Below are 23,340 nucleotides of genomic sequence, written 5' to 3'. Positions count from 1 at the left end.
ACTCGACAAATGAGCTGTTAGTGGATGTGTACTGAGCCTGAAACAGTTTCAAGGGGAAAACGAGCTGACAGACACATGAAAGAACGACTCAAGCTGACAAAAAAATATAGCACAGTTGTGAAGTTATTTTTAAAACAAAACTAAATTTGTACTTAAAACCGATCACAAAACAGTGGATCACAGTTGTCAGCCGTGTAGTGCGAGCAACGGTGTCATTTTTCATCAGAGTTTCTGCTCATTAGGCGGGTTTACTGAGCAGCTTGCTTGTAAGGCAAGGCTTTTTCAAGAGATATTCAGCTTTCATGGACCAGATTGCTAAAACAAACTTCCAAACGTCGAATGGTGAAATTAGCTCCTAGGGTCTTCTTAGCTTATCTCGTCATATTAAAAAAAATCTGTGTTTTTATATCTCACGGATTTGTGAGGGAGGAGGAAGAAAACTGATAGAGATCGCTACAAATTTCTCCCAAGGGCGTTCACAAACAATTACTCCTGCTGGATCACGCTCCAGTGTTCATTAAATAACCCAGAGCTGATCTAGTCATGCCAGTTTGGTGTTTGTCGTATCGAATGTACAACTCCAGCTGGTGTACAAGCGTCTGATAGAAAAATGGGGTGTACCAGCAGATTAACAGTAAAAAACACACACACACACACACACACACACACACACAGACAGCTGGATTGTCGGCTTATGTAAGGCATGAAGTGAGAGCGTCCCCTTGGGTATTCTGCCTTATGCCAGAGTGCAGATGTCCAAAGCAGAGCAGAAAGCGCCTGGAGCGGCATGCTGCACGCGGTCACTGGCTGATGAGCTTTTAGACAGACCAGCACTGAATGTGTGAAACGCGTTCACCCGATTTGTAGAAGAGCTGAAGAGGCATGTGTGTTTGCGCGGGCACGTTTTTTGTACTCGCAGCTGAGCAAGAACACTTTCTGCTTATTTTACTAATAAAGTGAAGGCTTTGATGTAAAGTGAGGACCCTATGTCTCCTCACTTTACAATAAAAGCCAGGACCTTTTGTAGGTCCTCGCTTTTATTCTGGGCTAGGGGTTAGGTTTAGCATTAAGGTGTCAATTGGGTTTAAGGTTAGGGTGCCATCCTCAGTAAGTATTTAAAACAAGGATGTTTGCGTGTAGGTGGGTGGGTGTGTGTGTGGGTGTGCGCGCTTACGCATGTGGCCTCAAGTTGATGTAGTTTTTTGGCACAAAGCCTTTCCTGTTGTGGAGCTCAGCGGTGTACCAGTTCGGATCATCTTCCATGTTGGTGATCTGGAAGCAGACAAACACACAGACGTGTACACACATGAAATGGCTGCTGGTAATAAAGTTGCCGTGGGTTTTAAATGCAAAGAAAAAGACCTTAAAAGATTTTCCGGCCTCAGCACATATTGCGAAGCCTCTTAGTCGTTACAAGGCACTGCCCTCAAATACATTCAGAAGTAGTGGTAGTGTTGTTACCAAGGTCACTAAAACGGGGCTTACATTTCTTTGGTTTTGTGCCAGCTCGTTCAGGACTTGTTCTGATTGATTACCAAGTTTTTTTTTTTTCTGACTACCATTTTCATTAAACAAAAAAAGTTGTAAAAAGTAAAAAGTTGTAAAAAGTTTTTACAATGTTCACATTTTCGAAAACCTTTTCCCATCGCCGGCGTCTTAGGAGGTAGTTCCTGCCAACAACAGCAAAATAACTTTCCTGGTATCTTCCTTTCACATAAAACCATATTATTTGGTCCTGGATGCTGAAGCTAAGGCCATGTCTGCAAGAGACCGAGGGCAACGCGTACGTATTCTGCCCTAGAACAACTCAGAAATTTCAGAATTTCAGAAAACGTGATAGAGGCTTATGAAAGCTGCATTTCAATGGCCTTAAAACTTTCATCACGTTTTCATTGGGCAATTATTTACACAAAAACTGTTGCTTGTTTACACAGGAAATGGATGTAGGAGGGAGTGCACCACCACGTGTGTGAAACGCACTGAGAACAGAACGTATACATGTTAAGGCATTTCAAAGTTGTGTTCGCTGCAAATGAAACTTCTTCGCATTAATGTCAGACTCTTACTCGGACCGTAACGTTTACACATTCATATCCCATGTGTTTCACGTTGGAGGATCACTGGTAGATGGTTATTAGTTCTTTTCGTAAATAACAATCCAACTCAAGTGCGGCTGTGGTTTACACACGCAGAAACTGTGTTTGCATAAGCTGCTGCAATGTTTGGGGATGTTTCCGGACAGTAGATGCCTACTTTGGTCTTCTTGACTCATCTCAGACTAGCCGTTAGCCTCCAGGGCCAACTTACTTGGATTTCTACTAAATAAAAAAAAGGCCAAGAGAGTGAGTCACACAAGATCAGATATTAACTACTTAGAACGTTTTTGACAGAATCTCACTTCAAAAAACCTTAACTAAACCTTCACAGCCTTGTTGTGAGTCTCCTATGCAGATGATCAAGATGAATAGAGGAGAATTAAAATGAGATTATTGTCTAAATGATTTGCAGGTTTAAAAAAATCCTTGGGCGCGCTTGTGGCGCAGCAGGTAGCGCAACCCATATACAGAGGCCTTAGTCCTCGACGCAGTCGACCCGGGTTCGAATCCGACCCGCGGTTCTTTGCCGCATGCCTCTCCCCCTCTTCCACCCCCCTTCCTGTCAGCTGACTTTCAGAAAAAGCAAGCCACTGGAGCTGCAAAAAAATAAAATAAAAAATCCTTGATTATAATTTGCAGAAATATTTAAAGCAACCGTTTGATCAAATCAGACACCAGTAACTAAAGCAGTGACATATCCTTATTTTGTTTCTCATACTATCACCATTTGATACTTTATAGTCACGCTTTGAGTGTTGAGGCTAATAAAAGGCACACCATATCATGCTCTGCGTGCAGTTTAATGTTTTAACACTCTTTTTGTGTGTGTGTGTGTGTGTGTGTGTGTGTGTGTGTGTGTGTGTGTGTGTGTGTGCACTGCAAAAATGGATCTAAAAATAAGTAAAATGTTCTTAAAGTTAGTGTATTTGTCCTTGATTTGAGCAGGTAAATAAAATTATCTGCCAGTGGAATGAGTATTTTGACCCCTAAAATAAGATAATTAGACATCCTGGACTTGAAATAAGATGATGGAGATGAGTTGTTCCTATTTTAAGTGCAAAAATCTTATTCCATTGGCAAATCATCTTATTAACCTGCTCAAATCAAGGACGAATGCACTAATTTTAAGAACATTTTACTTATTTTTTGTTCTGTTTTTGCAGTGTGTGTGTGTGTGTGTGTGTGTGTGTGTGTGTGTGTGTGTGTGTGTGTGTGTGTGTGTGTGTGTGTGTGTGTGAGATGCTCCATTCCTGTCAGTGAGGTATGTTTACTCATATGTGCCTCGCCCTGTCATTTTGATGTTGTAAGAAGTTGTTTTGCTAGTTTTGGATGAAATTGTAATCATAAATCAAGATCATCTTATTTTCCTCATCTTGCACATAGTAGAGAAATGTAAGATTTCTTTCTGAAGCTTTTGTAAAATCTGTTTCTCGCTTCAATAGCGAGATTAAAAATGTTAAGACACTATATTTTAAACTTCCTTATCAGATTACATCCTTAAATTCCAGTGACGTGTTTAATTGTGTTCAGATCAGCACACTTGAGAGTAGGTGTAAGCTATTGGGGGGGTGGGACTTCTAACCTAATAAAATCGTTTTTTACTTTATGAACCTGAACTAAGCATTAGTTTGCAGACATTAAGCAGTCCTTTATCTGGGAGTGAGCAAAAGCTGTTTAATGGGAAATTTTTCCGGACAAACCTTTTCAGCTTCATACAAAGAAGAGTCAAATTTTTTAAAAGGCAAGAATTGGGTGACTAGTATGTACATTCACGTGTGCCCATATTGGAAAAAAAAAACACATGGTTCAGGCACATTTGTCTTTTTGGGGAGCAATTGTTGCTAATCTAATCCTTTCTTCTTGCTCTAAACTTGCTTGCCTGCAAAAAGGCATGGGCCTTTCACCGATCTCGAGATATACGGCAGGTTTAACCAATATGAAAACCGTTTTAAAACCACAGAAATGGTTTAAAGTCCAGCTAAAGTTTTAGAGTGGGCAGAGTTTGGAGCGCAGTATCTCCCCACTTGCCCCTACCTACCTGTTTCAGTGCACTGCTTACTTACTATCATTTATCTTGCTAAGAGGACCGCACCTTAGAAAATTCTCGAAAACTCAACTTCATAAATAGTAGGATTGCAAGTAGTGGTAATATTTTGCGTAAAAATGCACTTTTATTTGAGCGTTCTGCAAAATTCAGCAGGTGTTTCGTACACTGTATTTCCCACAAGCCGGCTTTTGAGAACTTAAATGTGGCATTGCCAGTGTGTGGTGTTTGCCAAAACAATCTCCCCCTGTCCCGTCGCTAGCCTCAGAGAAACTTCATTTCATGCATCAGCTGGCTGTAATGGCTACACTGCACGTTTGTGAGGGCATTTGAAAATGTGATCCAGACCACAGATTGATTTACTGCTCATAGCATCAATCATCATTCACTCACAGAAATGATTGCCCTATTATTGAGCTGGTGCACAGCACTCAGCCAAAAACAGGAGTGTTTTTGAATATAGGAGTACAAGAAGAAAAAAAATCTGCATTAAAAGACCTGTTGCTACATTTTAGGTTATTTTTAGTGGAGCTTTCTTTTTTAACTCTACATTCTGAGTTATTTCATCATTAATGCATCATTCTGACTGTGGAAATCACATATGTTAACTCTTGTAAGTGATTCAAATCACAAAATCCCATCTCTCACACTGCTTGTACCAGCAAAGTCGGGAACAAATAACCACTTTACCAAAAATGGAAATAATTCCACAGAAATTTACATGCAGATCATGCTAAAGTTTTCATTACCTATATTTTGTAAATAATACAACTGCCAGGCCAAAACTTCTATAATAAATAATAAAACATATTCTATAAAGTTCCTACATCTAGAAGTTGTAGTCAGACAGTTTCTATTTTATTGATTCCTTGATTCTACAGGACTGTCTCAGAAAATTAGAATATTGTGATAAAGTTATTTATTTTCTGTAATGCAATTAAAAAACATGAAATGTCATACATTCTGGATTCATTACAAATCAACTGAAATATCGCAAGCCTTTTATTGTTTTAATATCGCTGATTATGGCGTACAGCTGAAGAAAACTCAAAAATCCTATCTCAAAATATTAGAATATTGTGAAAAAGTATACTAGTAGGCTATTCAACTATATATATATATATATATATATATATATATATATATATATATATATATATATATATATATATATATATATATATATATATATATATATGTATGTATATATATATATATATATATATATATATATGTATATATATATATATATATATATATATATTTAAAAGGGACAGTGCATATTCATAAACATTTAAATCAAAATAAGCCTACTTTACACCTGTAGTCCCTGGCAAATCAATAAGAAAAAAGCAAGAAAACACCAAACATCAGACACTAGACAGAAGACATCAATCAATCAATAACAAAACAGCAGAATAGAAAATAGTAACACTGCATATGATGAGGATAATCTGATATGAGTGATCACAGATTAGGTTCCCTTTGAGCCATTATTTACAATTGGTTTTAAATTAACTGAATGCAGTTAACACAATAAGCCAGCTGGGATGTTGTTCCAAATTTCTGTACCCTTGACTGATAAAATCTGTTGACTAAATGTTGTGCGTCTGTGAGGTATTACACAATCACCTCTAGCACCTGCTCTTGTTGTCTTTCCACTAGTGCTGCATTTTAGCTTAATAAACTCTCCCAGAGGGGGTGGAGCGAGTCCATTTAAAACCTTAAATATTGAACAGGCAATTTTAAATTTTCTTAATTTACTAAGAATATGTGATTATATTGTTTTTAAGGTTGTCAAGTTTGTCAATGACCAGTTAGGGATACAGTATTCAATAGGCGAAAAAATCTTGTAAAGGATAATAATTTTAGCAAGATTTTTTTAATATGAATATTACAATTCTAGATATATATTTTTACACATTTTTTTTAAAAGATAAACTGGAGTCCAAGGTAACTCCAAGATATTTAAATGTATGTACAAACTGGAAATCCTCTTCTTTAAACAAGATATGCAGACAAAACTTTGCAGATGGACCTTTCGAAAATAACATAGACTGCTTTTTGAGAATATAGTAAAAGACATGATTTAAAAAGCCACTCATCGATATATGTGATTGCTGATGTTAGTTTTTCTGCGACTTCGATGTAAGACTTAGCGTTTGTAAAAAATTACAGCATCATCTGCATATAACATGATATTAAGGTCTTTGAAAACATTTGATATATCGTTAATATATAATGAAGATAAAAGAGGTCCTGGGTTCAAGTTCTACCCCTGTCTTGGGTCTTTCTGCATGGAGTTTGCATGTTCTCCCTGTGCATGCGTGGGTTCTTTTTGGGTACTCCGGCTTCCTCCCACAGTCCGTCCATCCATCCATCCATCCATCCATCCATCCATCCATCCATCCATCCATCCATCCATCCATCCATCCATCTTTTTTTGCATGGCCTTTAGCGGATTCAATTATTGACATGAATATTTTTGCCTTGGCTTTGCGCATTGTTTGAATTGCTATAAAATTGTGTGACAAGCATCCGAAAAAAAAGAAATCAGGAAGGGGAAAACACTTTTTCACACCACTGTTTTATCTATCTATCTATCTATCTATCTATCTATCTATCTATCTATCTATCTATCTATCTATCTATCTATCTATCTATCTATCTATCTATCTATCTATCTATCTATCTATCTATCTATCTATCTATCTATCATGTAAAACCAGAATCAAATCATGTTTGATTATTATTGATATCAATGTTTGATATAATTTATTACATTACTGGCATATTCAATAATATTTAATTGAACAAAACATTTATTTCATGCTAAAAGTAAAAATATTATGGCACAATATTTATTCATTAGTTTGAAGCACTATTGAGCCTTGATACTTTATTATTGCTATCATTTGACACAAATGTCTCACTGAGTGTGAATGTAGGTCAGGTGCTGGTGTGCATGCATACCGCATTCAGACTTTTAAAAATAAATCAATTTTAAATGTACTCCTTTTAATATCTGTTGATTAGCGGGCTAGAGAAGTGTGTGCTGTTGGACCAGTTAAAGTCTGTAGTTGAGTGTTTTTCTTCTGAACTTCTATTAGTGCTGGGAAAACACAGGAAGCAGGTGTTGTTGCACTTCTCCTGTTTGTCCTTTGAGTGCAAACCTGTCCACATTGTCTTCCAGCTTTAAGCAGAAATTCAGAGTTGCTACTTTTTTATTTATCTGCAAAGCTATTTTTTGCCACTTCTTTATGAGTCAGCCCTCTTCTCATTGTGACGGATCCGGCTCCGCACAGCTACCGCACAATAAGGTATGAACAAAGCAAAGCACCCCAGCAGAATAAGCTCCTGTTCTTGCCGTCAACCAGGTTTGAAAATGTGCCTCTCTGGGACCAGAGATGATTTATTGACAAGAAAGGCGGCTTTAGACACAGACAGGAAACAGTTCAATGTGTTTTTAATGTATTACTTTTCATTTTTAGCCATTCAATGCACCAACATTCGTTCTTTAGCACGAATTAAGTGATACGAACGATATCCAGCTTAACCATTTGGCCCAAGCTTAAACCACAAATAAAGGTTGGAGTGTCAAGGCAGCCATTTACCACGGCAGGAGGAAAAAGGAGCTTTGCAAATAAACCCAGAAGCTCTCCATCAAATATCCTATTTAAGCTGATGGTAATTCATTACCGCTACCATAAAGCACATGTTCTCCAAAAAGCCCACTGTAATTACTCATGCATCAGATTTAAATGCCGCCTCACTTTGGCTGAACGCACAAACGACAGAGATTAGAAGGATCCTCAGAATATCTAAGCGCTTGAGCGAAAACGACCTCAAATAAAAGCGGCGGTATTATTATTTTTTTTATTAAAAGTTCATTTTATCCCCAAACATTTTCATTTTGTAAAATCACGAGTTCATGTTACCTCTAATACAGTTAAATCCAATCCCCCCTGTTTGTCAGATGTTTCTGAAATAGCCATTAAAGCCTGACCTACAGAAGCACTCGGCACTGATCTGCTGCAGAGACAAACTCTTGTGGATAATTTAATCCCGTGGATTTGTCTGTCTGTGACCGTTGAACAGCTGGGGCTACAGTATAAGTCCAGACAACCTCTTGATCCACTGTTGACGTTTTCCACTTCAACAATTTTCCAGCTGTGAAAAGCCAAGGTGTTGCATTTTACCTGTTCATCAAATAAAGAAATTAGATTTAAGTAAAAATCACAAAATCTTGTCATGATTGCTTTGCAAAATTAGACCGCTGAGTAATTTTCAATTCATATTTCGAACCTAAAGCAGGGATGATTGTTCTCACTCGCATGCCAGCGTTCCGAGTGTCAAAGACAGAAGGTCTTTGGTTTAACTCAACACAGCGGAAACAAGAGGAAACCAATGTCTGAACAGATGTTCGATCTGAAGGGTTGTCTTTCAATGTTTGAATTGTGTACATGTGGCTCTAAATCTAATCAAACACTTAGTCAATATCGTTTCAAATCACTGAAGCTAACAATAAGCTGCAGCCAAACTTTTGTTTTTATCTCCAAGAACTCAAAATATTGATTTTGTGACTGGATATTTTTGAGGGAGCGAGTTACAGCAGGAATATTCTCCTTTTTATTAATCTTCTTGTTAAGCTAACCAGCTGCCTTAGTTTATTTTTTTCCTCAGATGTCGGAGAGCAGTTTGGGAAGTGACATCTTGCTCAGGTGAGAGTTACAAGTATGCGTTTGCCAATTCCCATTTATTCACATCATGGCATTTTTGTTTATCTTTAAAAAGCTTTAATCTGAATCTTATTTTAATACAACTCTATATTTTCACCTGAAAACTTTGTATTAGGCTTTTTTGGCATTTATTTTCGGTTCTGATTACAATCGGGACCATATGACTCTGAAGTATGAAGGAATATAACCAACCCATATTAACTCTATGTGACCGCCTGCTGGTAGTCATATAACCAGATTTTTCCAACTGTACTGTACAGTAGTGAGCCTAGATTTTGAATGTTTGGACTGGTAGAGGGAGAAAATGGTCGACACTCGCTCGCAAAAACCAGCCGCTAACAATTTCCATGGATTTAAACACTAATGTAACATCCAAAACTGTGAGTGCATTAATGTGTTCGCCTCTGGTTTATTGAGGTACATACCATGATGTGTGTAAATAAAAAGTGTGTTCCTCCCAGCTTGACTATGTTATGTGACGCAGCCACACTATATCTACATCCTGCCTTGGCAACCTTTGACTTCCCGTGTCAGAAGTCACCCTGCGGTGAGTGCTCTGTTTGTTTTGTACCTTAGAACTTAAAACCACTTTTCAACAACTTCTAGCGTTGGAATCCGAAGTCAAAATCCTTGTTTTTACCCTCAGACATGGCAAAATAAGGGTGACTGCAATTGTGATTCTGCTTTATATGTATGGATATAAGGTAGCATTGCTGCAACGTGCGCTGCCTCATCTCTTCTCACAGATCAAAAATAAACCACAATGCATGCTTTAAGCAGGCCTAAGGCAGCATCTCATTATCCACAGTGAGACAAGAGAAGGTTAAAGATGTATTACCGCCGTGAAGCAAGTGTAAAAAAGCTGTACGAATAATAAGAAAGTAACAAAATAAAATAAAAAAAGTTCTTCATTTTGCTTCAAAAAGTAGGCGAAAAAGTGGAAACAAGACCCTGACATGATTAATACAATTGTGTTTGTGTGCTACACTATAGAACATGGGTTGAATTTACATTTACTGAACTAAGAGTTAAGGATCAACACCAAAGTTGCAGTTAAAATACACTAAAGCCAAGTTTTACATAATCAAGACAGCTAAACGTAATGATAAACTAAACCAGAATTAACCAAAACCAAAAAAAAAAAGGATACTGGCAATTTTTCCATTTACTAGTGTACACCTTTGCAGTTTTGGTCATTTCCTACAGGACCTTTTTAGGAACTAAAAGGTATCATGTATCAAGTCGCATTCTCACCAGTCGAGCATTTAAAGTGATTCTATTTGATTTACTCATCATCTACTGTGAGAGAACTAGATTATATGACTACAATAAACTATATCTACCAGCGTTAGGTCACTTTTTTTTTATTTTGGTTTGAGTCAGCTGCCCTTAAAGGGAACAAAAGACCACAAAGATTGCAGATACGGTTTAACACAAAGTTTCTAGTAAATTACGAACAATTATGTTAAATACCGTAGAGCAGTTTGAGCATCTTTGTGACTATTTTCATAGTTTGTGAAAATATTTAACCGATTAGAAAAATAAAGTGATAAGCAGTGGTTGGCGGAGTGGCAATTTGACCCCGGGTGACCTGAAACTAAATAGAACAAGGCAAATCCAAGATGGAATAAATGGATGAAGTAAAAAAAATAAATAAAAATAAATAGATGTTCTTACCCTGAGCATGTCTCCCTTGTTGAAACTGAGTTCATCACTCTCTGTGGCACGAAACGTGTACAGTGCCACTGCTTCCATGCTGACACCCCCGAGCACACACACATACACACACACACACTGGTACCCCACTAATGCCCAAGGAGCCGGTAGAGAAAGAAGAGAGAGACACGTGTAAAAGAAGAGAGAAAAAAAAGAAAGAAATCCTGTCAGATACGAGACTGGACGAAGAGGAGGAGAGGAAAGGTCTGTGCTGTCCTTGGAGCCTCAGAGTGCATGGGAGCCAGAGCAGAGGATGAGAGTGAGTGAGCTCGGCGAGGGGAAAAACACAACTGGCTGCTGCTCAGCAACACACTGCCATGAGTAACAGTCTGAGAGAGAGAGAGAGAGAGGGAGAGAGAGAGAGAGAGAGAGAGAGAGAGAGAGAGAGAGAGAGAGAGTGCACAGGGGCAAAAGAGTGGGAGGCATTTCCTGTGTATATATTTACCATATACTCTCGATGTGGCTTCTGTGGATTGTATGAGCTCTCTCTTCAATCGTTTTTTTTTTGCATGCATGTTTCTGCACGCGGTTTGTCATCCTGTCATCTCGCGAGCTATCTTTAGTTTCACACCATCAAGGTAAATGTGATCTCAGACGTTTGGCCCATTGAAATCTGCCGTCCTTTGTTGTCTCAGCAATCGTGTTTTCCATTTCAGGACGAAGCGCCGAATCGGTTGCCAATATTATCTCTTGGTGTGACTGGGCAGGCAGATGTACATGGACACTTGGATGGCTTTTTAGCACAGGGTTTGGTTGGCCCGGACAATTCTCAGCTGGAAAAAAAAAAAACTTGGATACAATTCTCTGTGATAATGCACACCGCATCTAAAATAGAGGTCTGTTGTGAAGTTAAGAGCAGTTGATATCTCACCTGCAGTGGACTGGTCTCTCAGTATTTTCACCTAGATACAATGGAGGTTAGTTTATGAAAGTTGACCCCTGCAATGTTAAAAGAGTGTGGCTTGATAGGTTGAGTAGTTGTCTTGCAATTGAAAGGTTGTGGGTTCAAAGATCATAAAATACAAATATATATTTCTTCTGCTTTTGTGCAGATTTAAAATGCATTTTTTATGTGTTTTACTAAGGTGGTCATCGTTACCACAATTGTAAATTCATATAGACTTCTATATAATACCCCATCTTAAGTAGAAGTGTTTTTTTAAGATACTGCTTTGGATGGTTTTGTGATTGGACAATATCACGTCCCTCTGTTTTGTTGTCGCTCTAACTAACTGCGCAGGTACAACTCGAAAGCTTAGAAGGTTGCATAAAAAGTGCATTATTGTTTGCCACTCAACTCAGAAAATGAAACTCACATATTATATAGAATCATTATCCATCTGTTCCTGTCTGTGAAGCCTCTGTCTGCAGTCTCATGACGTCATTCCCTGCTCCTGCTCCTGCTCCTGCGCTCGCTCTGCACAGATTATCAAGGACTGAGCATTTACACCTGTGGCGGCTCCATTGAAATGGAGTTGATGCACCTGGGAGCAGCACTGTGTATTCCAGGCTCTCCCAGGTTGTAAGTGCCAGATTCTTGAAACCCACCGTGTGAGTAAACCATCCAGCGGTCCTTGACTGCCTGGCTGTTACAAAATTGATCCCGTTCCTGTGATTTCTCCTGCCTGTCTTAACCCCTGTCAGATTCTCCTGTTGCCTTCTGTATCTGGACCTCCACCTCCTGAACCATCTTTCGGCCTAGCCTCCCTGCCTCTGCCCCTGTCTGAATACCTCTGCCTGGAGTGTGCCTCTTGTGAACAACTCAAGCCTGAGTCCTGGATTATTCTCTTGCTTAATTAAGACCTACTGGAAACCTCTGCCTGTTGACTTCTTTACTGTTCATGGTCCCAAGCCCCGACTACAGATTCACCTTCAGTCTTTGCCCTGCAAACACACTGCAGTCAGTCAAGAAATCGGATCAGCCAGACAGAGCCATTGGAGCAAATCATCAGAGCCAGTGCAACCTCCCGGCATCTAGTGGCTTTTATTCAGTGTTCAAACAATCTGACTGAGTTGTTCTCGGCCACTAACCCTGCTCTCTTCCCCACAGTGGTTCCAGTGTGCGCTCCTGTGAGTTCCTGTTCCAGCAACACTAGTTAATTCAGTTAACCTTATAAAACGTTTATGTCTGTCAGCTGTGGGTTCATTACAGAGTGATGAATTCCAAGCCTTTGTTCCTTGTAATTTTGATAATTACGGCTTACATATATCAAAAACCCCAAACGTAGAACATAGAACGTAGCGTGCTACACATTATCAATCTGGCTGGCCAGGTTAGGTTCTTCACAGAGTTCTGCATCCAAGCATATTAACTGAAAATTGAGTGGAAGGAAGAACTGTAACAGGAAAAGTTGCACCAGCAACAGGGATAACCACTTCACAAGGGGGAAACTGAGGCTGGAGTTGGTGCATGAAGTGCCACCACACACAGGTGAACACTAGACATGGGCTACAAATGTCGCATTCCTTGTGTCAAGCCACTCCTGAATCAGAGACATCAGAGGTGTCTTACCTGGGCTAAGGTATAAAGGAACCAGGGGTCTCATTTATAAAACATTAAATGTAATCCATACTAAAAGAGTACATACGGCAAGAAAAAGAAAATGGCGTTCGACGAAAAAATTCATTTTTCAGATTTCAGATTTATTAAGCAACGTGAGCACACACCAGAACACAGTTTCGCTTTATAGATCACAGCAGCACCTGAACGTTTGGGCACCTGGTTTTGACCCATGTTCAGCCTACACACCCAGATTTAGCCATAAATGGTCAATGCAAAGCATCTCTTGAATGTTAAAGTGTGTTAAAAACAGGTTGGCTGATAGTTATGTTTTTTTTTCTTTTTGGTCATGTGTGTGGAAAGTGGCATACGCACGTTTCAGGCCCCATTTTGTGAGTACACAAGCTTTATAAATGAGACCAATGGTCTGTTGCTCAATGGTCAAAAGTTCTGTTTTCAGAAGAAAGTAAATTTGGCATTTCTTTAGGAAGTCAAGGTCCCAGGAAGAATGGAGAGGCAGAGAATCTATGTTGCTTGAAGTCCAGGGTGAAATTTTCACAGTAAGAGAAATGTCATCCGCTGGTGTTTGTCCATTGTGTGTTTTTAAGTCCAGGAATTGCAGCTGACTACTAGGAAATTTTAGAGCAGTCCTTCTTTTCTCTGCTGACAAGCTGTATGGAGACGCTGATTTTATTTTCCAGCAGGACTTGCCACGCTGCCAACGGTACCAAAAGCTGGTTCAATGATGATGGTGTTACTGTTCTTGACTGGCCAGTTAACACCCCTGACGTTGTTGTTGTCAAGAGGAAGATGAGAGACACCAGACCCAACTAGGGAGACAACCTGAAGGCAGCAATCAAAGCAATCTGGGCTTCCATTACACCAACACAGTGCCACAGGCGGATCGCCCCTATGCCGGAGATATTCTAATTTTCTGAGACACTGAATTTTGGGTTTTAGGCCTTAATAGTCAAAATTACAAGGACAAAAGCTTGACATATTTTATTCCGTGAAATGAATCTCTATAAAATCACTGTCTCATTTCTTAAATGGCTAAAAAAATTTCACTTGTATGTAATTTTTTAAGTTAACCAAAAATACATCCCCCCCCACCCCCACCCCACCCCCACCCCCCCCACCCCACCCTGTGCTGGTCATGTTATGAACGTAGTTCAGGAGTTGCGGGGAAAGTATTTGATCACCTACTAAATTTGTAAAACTGCATATTTTCCAATAAAAAAAAAAGTCTCTAAGATTTATGGTTAGTCCATTTTATTGTGCAAAGACAGCAAATTGATTCACTTATATGAGGGAGTAATTAATCCTCCACAACGCAGCCACAAATCTGGCTTCCACAGATTGGTTTTCTGTCCAAATTGTCAAGTATTTAAGTCATTAATAGAGTAACCTGACCATCAGTCACCCTCAGTCTGGAGCTCCATGCAGGCTCTTTTCTCAATGAGTCAAGATAATCATGAGAAAGACGAGGCATATTTCCCCAACTTCATGGGAGGTCCCTGTCAATAGTCTGAATTCTGAATTAGAACCACAGTTCGGCAACCATTCACTGAGCCAGCAGACAACGCACAACAATGCTGGTTCATGCTGATCAATGCAAGATTTTTCCAAGCCGTATTGCTGTGAAGTGATGACTCCCTTGCACCTCTGACATCATTAAGCTAGAAATAACTTCTACCTTATCGAATTTTGCTAGAAAATGTATCAGCATGAAAGCTCGGTTCTGAGGGGAAACTGACAGAAAGCAGGAAGGACCCTCTCCCCTAGATTTCCTAGAACAATTTCCTGTTATGCCTTCCCAGAACCCAGGCTTATTTGACAACTTGCTTCACAACATCCTAAATGAAAGCGTCAGAAAGTCGCAGATCCCAAAATATTTTTGCTTGCGCTCATTTTTCAAAGTCCTGAAGAGAAGAGCCTCTGTTTCAGACACAGTAACTCTCAAAAGTGTGGGCACCCCTTTCTGAAGCCACTGTTTTGGATTTAAAACATCCCAAATAGCCAATATTTGTTAGACTGTTGCAGTTATGTCGTTAAATATATGCGGTACAACCAAACAGAAAAGAAAACTTAACTGTTAAGAGAAAGACACAGAACAATTAAAAAGTGGAAATAACAATGGAAAATAATAAGTCTGTGTGGTTTAAGGTGCAGGTTTGCAAAACACAAGCAATAAAACATCCAGGTCTGACTAAAATAACCCAAAACCTGAAAAACTGCATTATGGTCTGTTGAAACACCAGACACACAGAGAAACATGGTGGTGGGTCCATCACATCATGAAATTTGTTTTTTTTTTTCTCCTGATGGAGGAAACCATGAACAGTTCCATTTACCGGTCCGTTCTGACAACAAACCTCCAGCTGAAAAAGGAAGACGGTGTTATTTTTCAGCATCACAGTGAGTCCAAACATGAATCCAAATCAGCGAAAGAATGGCTTAACGGGAGAAAATCTCTAGTTTGGGAATGGCCTAGCTAGAAAGGAGTGGCAGGACCGAGGAGGAATCGCTAGATTATTTCCGTACCCATGCCGGGAATCAGGCTCCTCTTTGGCTCCTTGTTATGCTCCCGCTAATTACTGCTTTATTATCGCAGCAAGAGTCTGCACATCTCCGAACAATTTATTCCTATCATTAAAGCAAAACAAATCTCTGTCTTCCTCTCCTGCGGTTCCCACCAGGGACAGTGGAAAAGCATGTTTTCTATTGTTTTATTTTTATTTATTTTTTCAAAGTTTACATCTGAGTCTTGGGTCCAAAACTCAAAACCATGACATTGATTCTTTGTTTCCAAATAAAAATGACTGAGGACATTATTTTTCTTCTATTTGCATAACAAGTAACTAAACATGCAATGCTGAATTAAATGTAAAAAGTAGCATCAATATTGCAAAAAATTAGGCTCTGAAACATATTTGGATCTTGCACATTTGCTTTATCAAAACGAAGGCGTACGATTCTCTCCATTTTTTCGGTTCAGTTTATTTCTCAGTTGAAAACAAGCTTCAGTCTTCTCACACCTGCAGTATTTTGTCAAGTTCAACCGACGGGTGCCTCCCAGACTGCCTGTAAGTAAAGGTTGCAGGATGTTTGGAGGTCCGTCCTTTTCACTGTGAATACTAAAGGAAAGCAAAAAGCGTTGTTAATAGAAGAGGAATGCTTTGTGTTGTACCAAACATTTTCTGCTTTACCAAGAAATTCATTTGTCAGCGAGAATCTCACCCTAAAAATAAAAAGGTGCCAGTCTGGGTGCTGCAAGGCAAAAAAAAAAAAAAAAGCTTCTGTTAGACACCACACAAAATCATTTTAAGGGCCATAAATGACCCCTGGGCTGTAGTTTGGACATCCCTGTCACGGCCACTACTCTGGACCCTGTACACTAGATCTTCTGAGTAGACATTAGTCTGCTTCGTAACTAAGCATCATGATTTTGAAGTTACCATGTGGAGGCTGCCCATCTGCGCATGGCGTCAAGCATTCGCTATTGTTTTCATCTGCGGTTTTCTGCAAACCAAGTCGACAGAGAGAGCCTGTTCCATTCTCGTCTCTTCACCAACAGGTCTCCGATGAAGTCATTTCCTCTGCAATCCTTTTATCACCTTTCTCACCGTAACTAGAAGCTCGAGAAAAAGTTCACACTTCCATCAAACGAGCTCATTGCTCTGATCCAATTGCTAGGGAAGTATAACCAAGAACATTGACAGAGGGCAGCATGTGTGATTAAGGACCAACAGTGGGAATGTGCAACGTGTGTCCAGCACGGTGTTCGTGGCGTTATCAGCAGGAAAAACCTGGGGCTGTTTGGGGAAAACACCTATAGCACAAGGTGGGAAGGACTTTCAATACCCAGAGAGGACCATTAATCAGGTTTTTACTGACAGACGGGACGATACTTGCACAATTCTTTTGGGTTGTGATAAGAAATCTTTTTCTCCCATCCATTATGCGCACATTGGGGTCAGGGCTTTGATTGCACAATGTTTCAGGATGCAGCAAGTTGGAGGTCACAAGGTTGAGGTCCACATAAAGACAAGCGTATGGTCTTTGGCTATTTATTTTACCAAGCACTTGGGAGAAGAAGGAGCCAAAGCGGAAAGGGTGGGAAAGCCGTCGCTGTGGCTTCTGCGGCATGATCCGTCCAGGAAACCCCCCGTCAGCTGGCTCTTTGACTCAGCTGTACGAAGGTTTGCAAGAGGAAGCAAAGAGAGCTGGATACACTGACTGAAGAAGGAAAGAGGAAGTGGAACTTGCTTTCAGCTAAAAAATCTAGAAGACGGAGTCGCTTCTTCCCCTTTTCCCTGCTCTTCTACAATAGTTTTTTTTTTGTGCAAGCTTTGTTTTAGCTTTTAATTGTTTTGTTAAACTTCAAAGCCAAAAGCATTCCTACTTCTTGTCAGATTATTGTAATTTGGATTTTACGTCATAGAACAACAGAGGACCTAGTAGGGATGTAGAAGGAAACTTCTTCTACCTGCTTTGCAGATCTAGAGGCTGATATTTCGAAGCCTTTCTTGTTCGCAAAATAGCTTGAGCTCAGCCAGACTAGACGAAGGGCGTGAGCAGCACTTTTTAGCTCCTCACACACATTCTTGGTTAGGTCAGAGTTAGGCTTGGACTTTGACTGGACCATTCTAACCCATGGACTTGAAATGATAAAGCATGCTATTGTAGCTCTGACTGTGTGCACAGAGTGGCTGCCATGCTTAAAGGTGAACCTCTGTCTTTATCTCAAGTCTTTTACAGTTTGTTCTACTGTTTGCTTGTTTTGTTTTTCCATGATTGCCCTGAATTTAGTTTCAGTCATCTTCCCAATAACTTTGTCCAGCGAGTCCCTTTCCCTGCTAATAAAAAAAAGCCCACACATAACAATAACGCTGCCGCCATGCAACACATCGAGAGTCTGCCCAGGATGTACTGTGGTATTAGTTTTCAACCACATATAGCATTTTGCTTGTGACTAACGGAAAATGAACTGGTGCTTTTGAATAAAATAGATACTTCACCGTCCAAATATGGAATGTTTGCTCAGAGTGTCACTTCTTATCGCTATTTTTTTATTTAACAATGACTTTCTTCTTGCCATTCTTCCACAAACACCATGATTTGCAGAGCTGTTGGATCTCTGCAGCTCCTCCAGAGTTACCGTGGGCCTCTTGGCTGCTTCACTGATTAATGTTCTCCTTATCCCGTCCTGTCCTGTGGATTTGTATTTAGGTATATCAAAGTTAAAGGGGTTGCCACACTTTTCAGGTTTTTATTTTGTAAAATGTATTGAAAGCTATGTATCAATTGACTTTAACGTCACACACTACTCTGTAATGGTCTGGGACAGGGCTCTGCAACCTTTTCAATCAAAAGAGCCACATTGCCGTCCGTCCAGCTACATAAAACTTGTTTAAACCCGTTTATGTATCATGGACCTTTTGCAAAATAAATAAAAAAATAACTTGTGCTATGTTGTCATTTTTAAAGAGACACCATTTCATTTCGTGTTATTGTAAATAAAAAAAAAAGAGAAACATAAACCTTTTGGCAAAAACAGGATTAATGCATCTTATTTCACAGGATGTATTTATCAATGGAAAATGCTGTAAAAAAAAAAAAAAAAGCTCTTTCCAATAGATCTAAACAGATCTAAAAGAAGATTTAAATAAAAATATTGCTGGGTTTTTTAACGTATTGTGCTGTTATGGAAATTCAATGGCTTTATTCCACGAAAGGTATTATTTAATAAGTTGATTAATTAATTATTTAATTAATTATATCTCTATTTGAAAAACATCAGTTGGTTCTTTATCATATTTGGCCAAAGTTGTAAAGAGCCATTGTGGAAGTTCATAAAAAAAACACTTGTGGATTTGGAGCCACAGTTTGTACACCCCTGGTCTTGGACAAAATAAATTCCAATAAAAAAGTTTTTCATTGTCAGATGACAAAGTGTGGAGAAGTTTAAGTGGTATGAATAATTGACAAAGGCACTATAAATGTGGATTATTTCTGTGTTGTTTCTCTGTGGATCTTCAAAGACTCGCTTGTCAAAAACTGAGTGGGTGACTTGTATTATTATTTTTTTTAGGTTTATTGTTCTTGAAGTGTTAAAGTCTGTAGGTGGCTGTTTCTTTGTCTCGGCCACATGGCTTTTATTCAGGCTCAGCTGATGCACTTACATCACTTCCTGTGTCCCTTCCCAGAGAATGAAGCACTGTGAAAGGGCTGTAAAATCACTCAATCAGTGTATATACAGCGAGTGGTACATATTCTAACAACGCATAGGCCTCGAGTTTTAGACCCGAGGTACTGTGTGGTGTCGCTTTGAAACGCAGTGCGCCCGAACGTGGTAAAAATTCTGTGCAACTTAGTGTTTGTTCTGTGACAAAGACGTGTAAAAGAGTTTTTTTCCTGCGCACAGCCAAAAAAATAAATAAATCATAACCATTAGTTTTTATTCAAACTGAAAGAATACAGTTTTCATTTTATTTTTTGAGATATGATTAACATATAATTGTTTTCCTCTTTCAGTTTGTGCTTTAACCACAACGCACACTTCTCCGCTAGAGTGACATTAAGACTTCGATTCGTCATGGGCAATGATGCAAAAAGCATAAAACACACCTGCGGGTCTGCGTGTATGTGTGCATCTGTGTGTCACAGGAAGCAAAGGGGCCACAGCGGAAAAAAAAAAAAGTCAGGTGAGCTCGAGTCTCTTAAGTTCAAAAACAGAGCCTGGTTGAGTCTAAAGCCCTTTTTCTAATCTGTTTGCTCCAAATTTATAAATTTACGAAAACAAAAAAACTTTTCCCACAATTCTTTTTTCTCCCATGTTCTCCATTCTTCTTACGTTATATTGTTACCATGACATGTTCTTTCTATTTTTTATTTTTTTTGTCTCTGTGGTTTATCACAGCTTTTTTTTTTGTGTGTGTGTGTGTGTGTGTGTGTTTGTGAGTGTGCAATGCTAAAGCACATATAAAACCCGCAACAGACAGGGCCAATGAACGCCACGGAAAGAACATTTCTGCGAACTCTGGTGGGGGTTTTGTCTCTATTCTTAGTGCTTCACGTGTTCAAATTTGGCTTATTTTGGTTTCTGGTCACTGCAACAGGATGCAATAGGATTACGTAAAAAATACATTGTTACTTGGGACAACTGCAAATATGATAGTCTTACATTTCTGTAACGAAGACACGATTCGCCATGTCTTGTTCAATACTCTCTGACAGCTAAATGAAACAGATTGATTTCCTCACATTGATCTGAGATTTCTTTCAACGGTTGAAAGAAATCTCAGATCAGAACAGAGATGTCAGACTAAGAGTCTGCAGGTGACTTGTTGGTCACCGGCAGAATGGACTCCTGCAACTCCCCGTACTTCGTCTGGGACCTGTCCTCTATTCTATCACCGTCTCCAGCTAGTGCAAAATGCTGCAGCCCGTTTGCTGACTGGTACAAAACCAAGTGAGCGCATTACGCCAGTGTTGGCTTCCCTTCACTGGCTTCCCGTTTCTTATTTTAGATAGTTGTTTTTGTGTTTTATTTTTTTCTTATTCTATTTTTTTTTTTTTACCCTGACACACATTGAGCTGTTAAGCTTGTAGAGCCTTTCTGTGCTGCCAGAGCTGCTGGAGATGAGCTTTAGAGATTAATTTGACCTCGACCTTGAAGTCTAACGTCACTAGCAAGCATCAAAGCACTTGCTACCTGTTGTTAATAACTACCGACTTTGATTCAGATGTTTTTCAGGTGTGACTAAGAATGGTATAAGGAAAATAAATGTCTAAACTCCATCCATCCATCCATCCATCCATCCATCCATCCATCCATCCATCCATCCATCCATCCATCCGTCCATCCATCCAATTACAATCTGTGTTTTTTGCCGTTTGCTGCAACCCAGAACTCTGCTCCTCTAATATTGTTAATAGATCCCATTTATTGCCTCCTGAGTTTTGAAATACTGTTCTGCCATGATGCTGCATTGTTCGCGTTGGGCTGTCGCTTTCGCGTTGTTACTTTCATCTGAGAAAATGTTAAATATTCTAAAGAAGAAAAACAACTTTGTCAGCGATAGAGAACCAACGTTTTAAACCAAAACCTTAAGCCAAGCTTAGAAGAGGCCACATGAGTAGAAAATTTGTAAAAAAAACCAAAAAAGAATTTCATTCAGAAGTTGTTAGGCTTCTATTTTCTTTCTTGTCATTCCTTGAGGAAACCTACGGCAGCTCTTCACAAGCTAGATTCTATTTGCATATGAAAAAGATAATGCTGCTATCCCAGCAGTATGGGTGGGTTGTTATACATTTCCCTGTTTCACACTCTATCTCCTTTTTTTTTTTTTCCTCTTCCTCTTTTTTTGCTCCGCCAGGAAATCACTGTGCACCTCTGCAGGCCAAAAAACCCCGTAGAGTCCTGTCGTCCTTTGAACTCCTCTTCAGCGCGCGGGTTTGTTCCCCGAGATAACTTTATGCAGCTTTGCAAAAGGCATTTCCGGGGAGCTTCTATGTTCTCCAGAAAAAAAAATATGGTAATTTTCATGACTCACATGCATCGCTGCCTTTGTAACAGAGATTTAGCGTCGCCGTGCCTCAGTCGCTTATGTGTGTGTGACAAGCGCCGCTCGGTTATATAACGTGAGAGAGGTATGGGGAGCGTTTGACAGCAAGTGAACACTGTCAGTTTCTCTCGATTTGAGGGGCTGACCTGCTTTCTCGCATTCTGTGAAAAAAAAGGATGGGAGAGGGAGATGCACTTGTCACTGGCAACTGAACCCTCTATTTTTATATTGCCCTGTTAATGAATTTAAACACTCGGCTGTGTTTGATGATGTTCGCCCAGTGTCAGTAACTCTATTACTAATAGACTAAGCCTCTGGATGACAAAGAATTACTCTGGTTGTTCCGTTTGACCTAAGGGTACTCGATGTCTCCCTAACTGTATGATTACATCAAAGCAAGCACGCTGCGGTGGTTAATGTTAATAAGCTTCCGTGTCCTTCTAAATCAGAGGCCAGCAGTGCTAATCACATAATAAAGAACAGTCAGTGCTGTAGGCCCTCTGTGGGACAGGCCTCGTAAATAACCCATACATTGAAATAGAACCCCAGGGTAATTGGATGAGAGAGCTCTCCTGACCTCTACTGGCTAAATAGAGAAGCTGCTTCGACATTATATAATGAAACTGGCAGGACGTTCATGCTTTATATGGCCTTCTTGGTTATTACTGCATTCGCACAAAGATATGTATTGATGACCTGATAAGTTGGCCTATATTTAGCTAGATCTGGAAAACAACACACACACACACACACACACACACGCACACACACACACACACACACACACACACACACATACACTAAGCCTACAGCAGCAAATATTGCTCCCATTACAGAGAAACGTCTCCAAACATCTCATCAGGATTTTATTTCAAAGACCAATTCAAAGTAGTGCCTAATTCTGAAATGGAATGAAAATGATAATTGCTTTGCATTTTCTTTTTTTTTTTTTTTAGAATAAAAATCTGTGATCTGCATTTCTACTCAGCCCCACTTTATTCTGATAAACCGCCATAAAAAAAACCCACTTCAGGGAATTGCCCTCAGCATTAGTACATATAATTCACCTGTTTTTTTTTTTGTTTTTTTTTTGTATTTTTTGGTATTCTCTTTGATCCATTGTATATATGAAGATTCACTGTATATAACTAAATGCACCTTTCCTACTCTGCACCTTCTTGTACGAGCCGATGTGACGAGTGAATTTCTCCATTGTGAGATCAATAATATCTTATCTTATCTTATCTTTATCATTTGATTTCGGTATGAATGCAGCTGTTCTGTGAAGGCCACGGAGGTTTGTTAGATAACATTAGTGACCACACAACATCACAGAGACCAAGGAACACGGCAGACAGGTCAGGGGAACGTTGTGGACAAGTTTAAAGACGGACACATCCCATGACACATGGTAGTGGCAGCATTATGCTGTGGGGGTGCTTGTCTTCAACAGGGGAGCGGGTCCGAGTTGATGGGAAGATAGATGGTGGTAAATCCAGGGCAGTTTTGGAAGAAAATCTGGAGGGCTGCAAAAGACTCTAGACTAGGGGGACATTTACCTTCCAACAGGACAATGATTTTACAGCCAGGGATACAATGGAATGGCTTTGATCAAAGTACATTTATGTTTTCTGTCAAATTGTGAAACTTTAAAATCTGTGTTTAAAGACACTCT

General features: G+C 39.5%; 1 protein-coding gene across 1 annotated transcript in view; it reads right to left on the bottom strand.

Moving 5' to 3' along the window:
* Window positions 1-10,900, bottom strand: part of grapa (GRB2 related adaptor protein a) — a 44,860-nt gene extending 33,960 nt beyond the window's left edge. The window contains exons 1-2 of the mRNA XM_012876643.3: window positions 10,557-10,900; window positions 1,175-1,272 (exon numbers count right to left, since the gene is read on the bottom strand). Coding sequence (XP_012732097.1) covers window positions 1,175-1,272; window positions 10,557-10,634 — 176 coding nt within the window. The 5' untranslated portion in view covers window positions 10,635-10,900. The remainder of the gene's footprint in view (window positions 1-1,174; window positions 1,273-10,556) is intronic.
* Window positions 10,901-23,340: the final 12,440 nt, after the last annotated feature.

This window comes from Fundulus heteroclitus, unplaced genomic scaffold (genome assembly GCF_011125445.2).
Source record: "Fundulus heteroclitus isolate FHET01 unplaced genomic scaffold, MU-UCD_Fhet_4.1 scaffold_48, whole genome shotgun sequence".
Lineage (NCBI taxonomy): Eukaryota > Metazoa > Chordata > Actinopteri > Cyprinodontiformes > Fundulidae > Fundulus > Fundulus heteroclitus.
The sequence above is the reverse complement of the archived record's forward strand: the minus strand, read 5'-3'. Positions and strand labels throughout refer to the sequence as shown.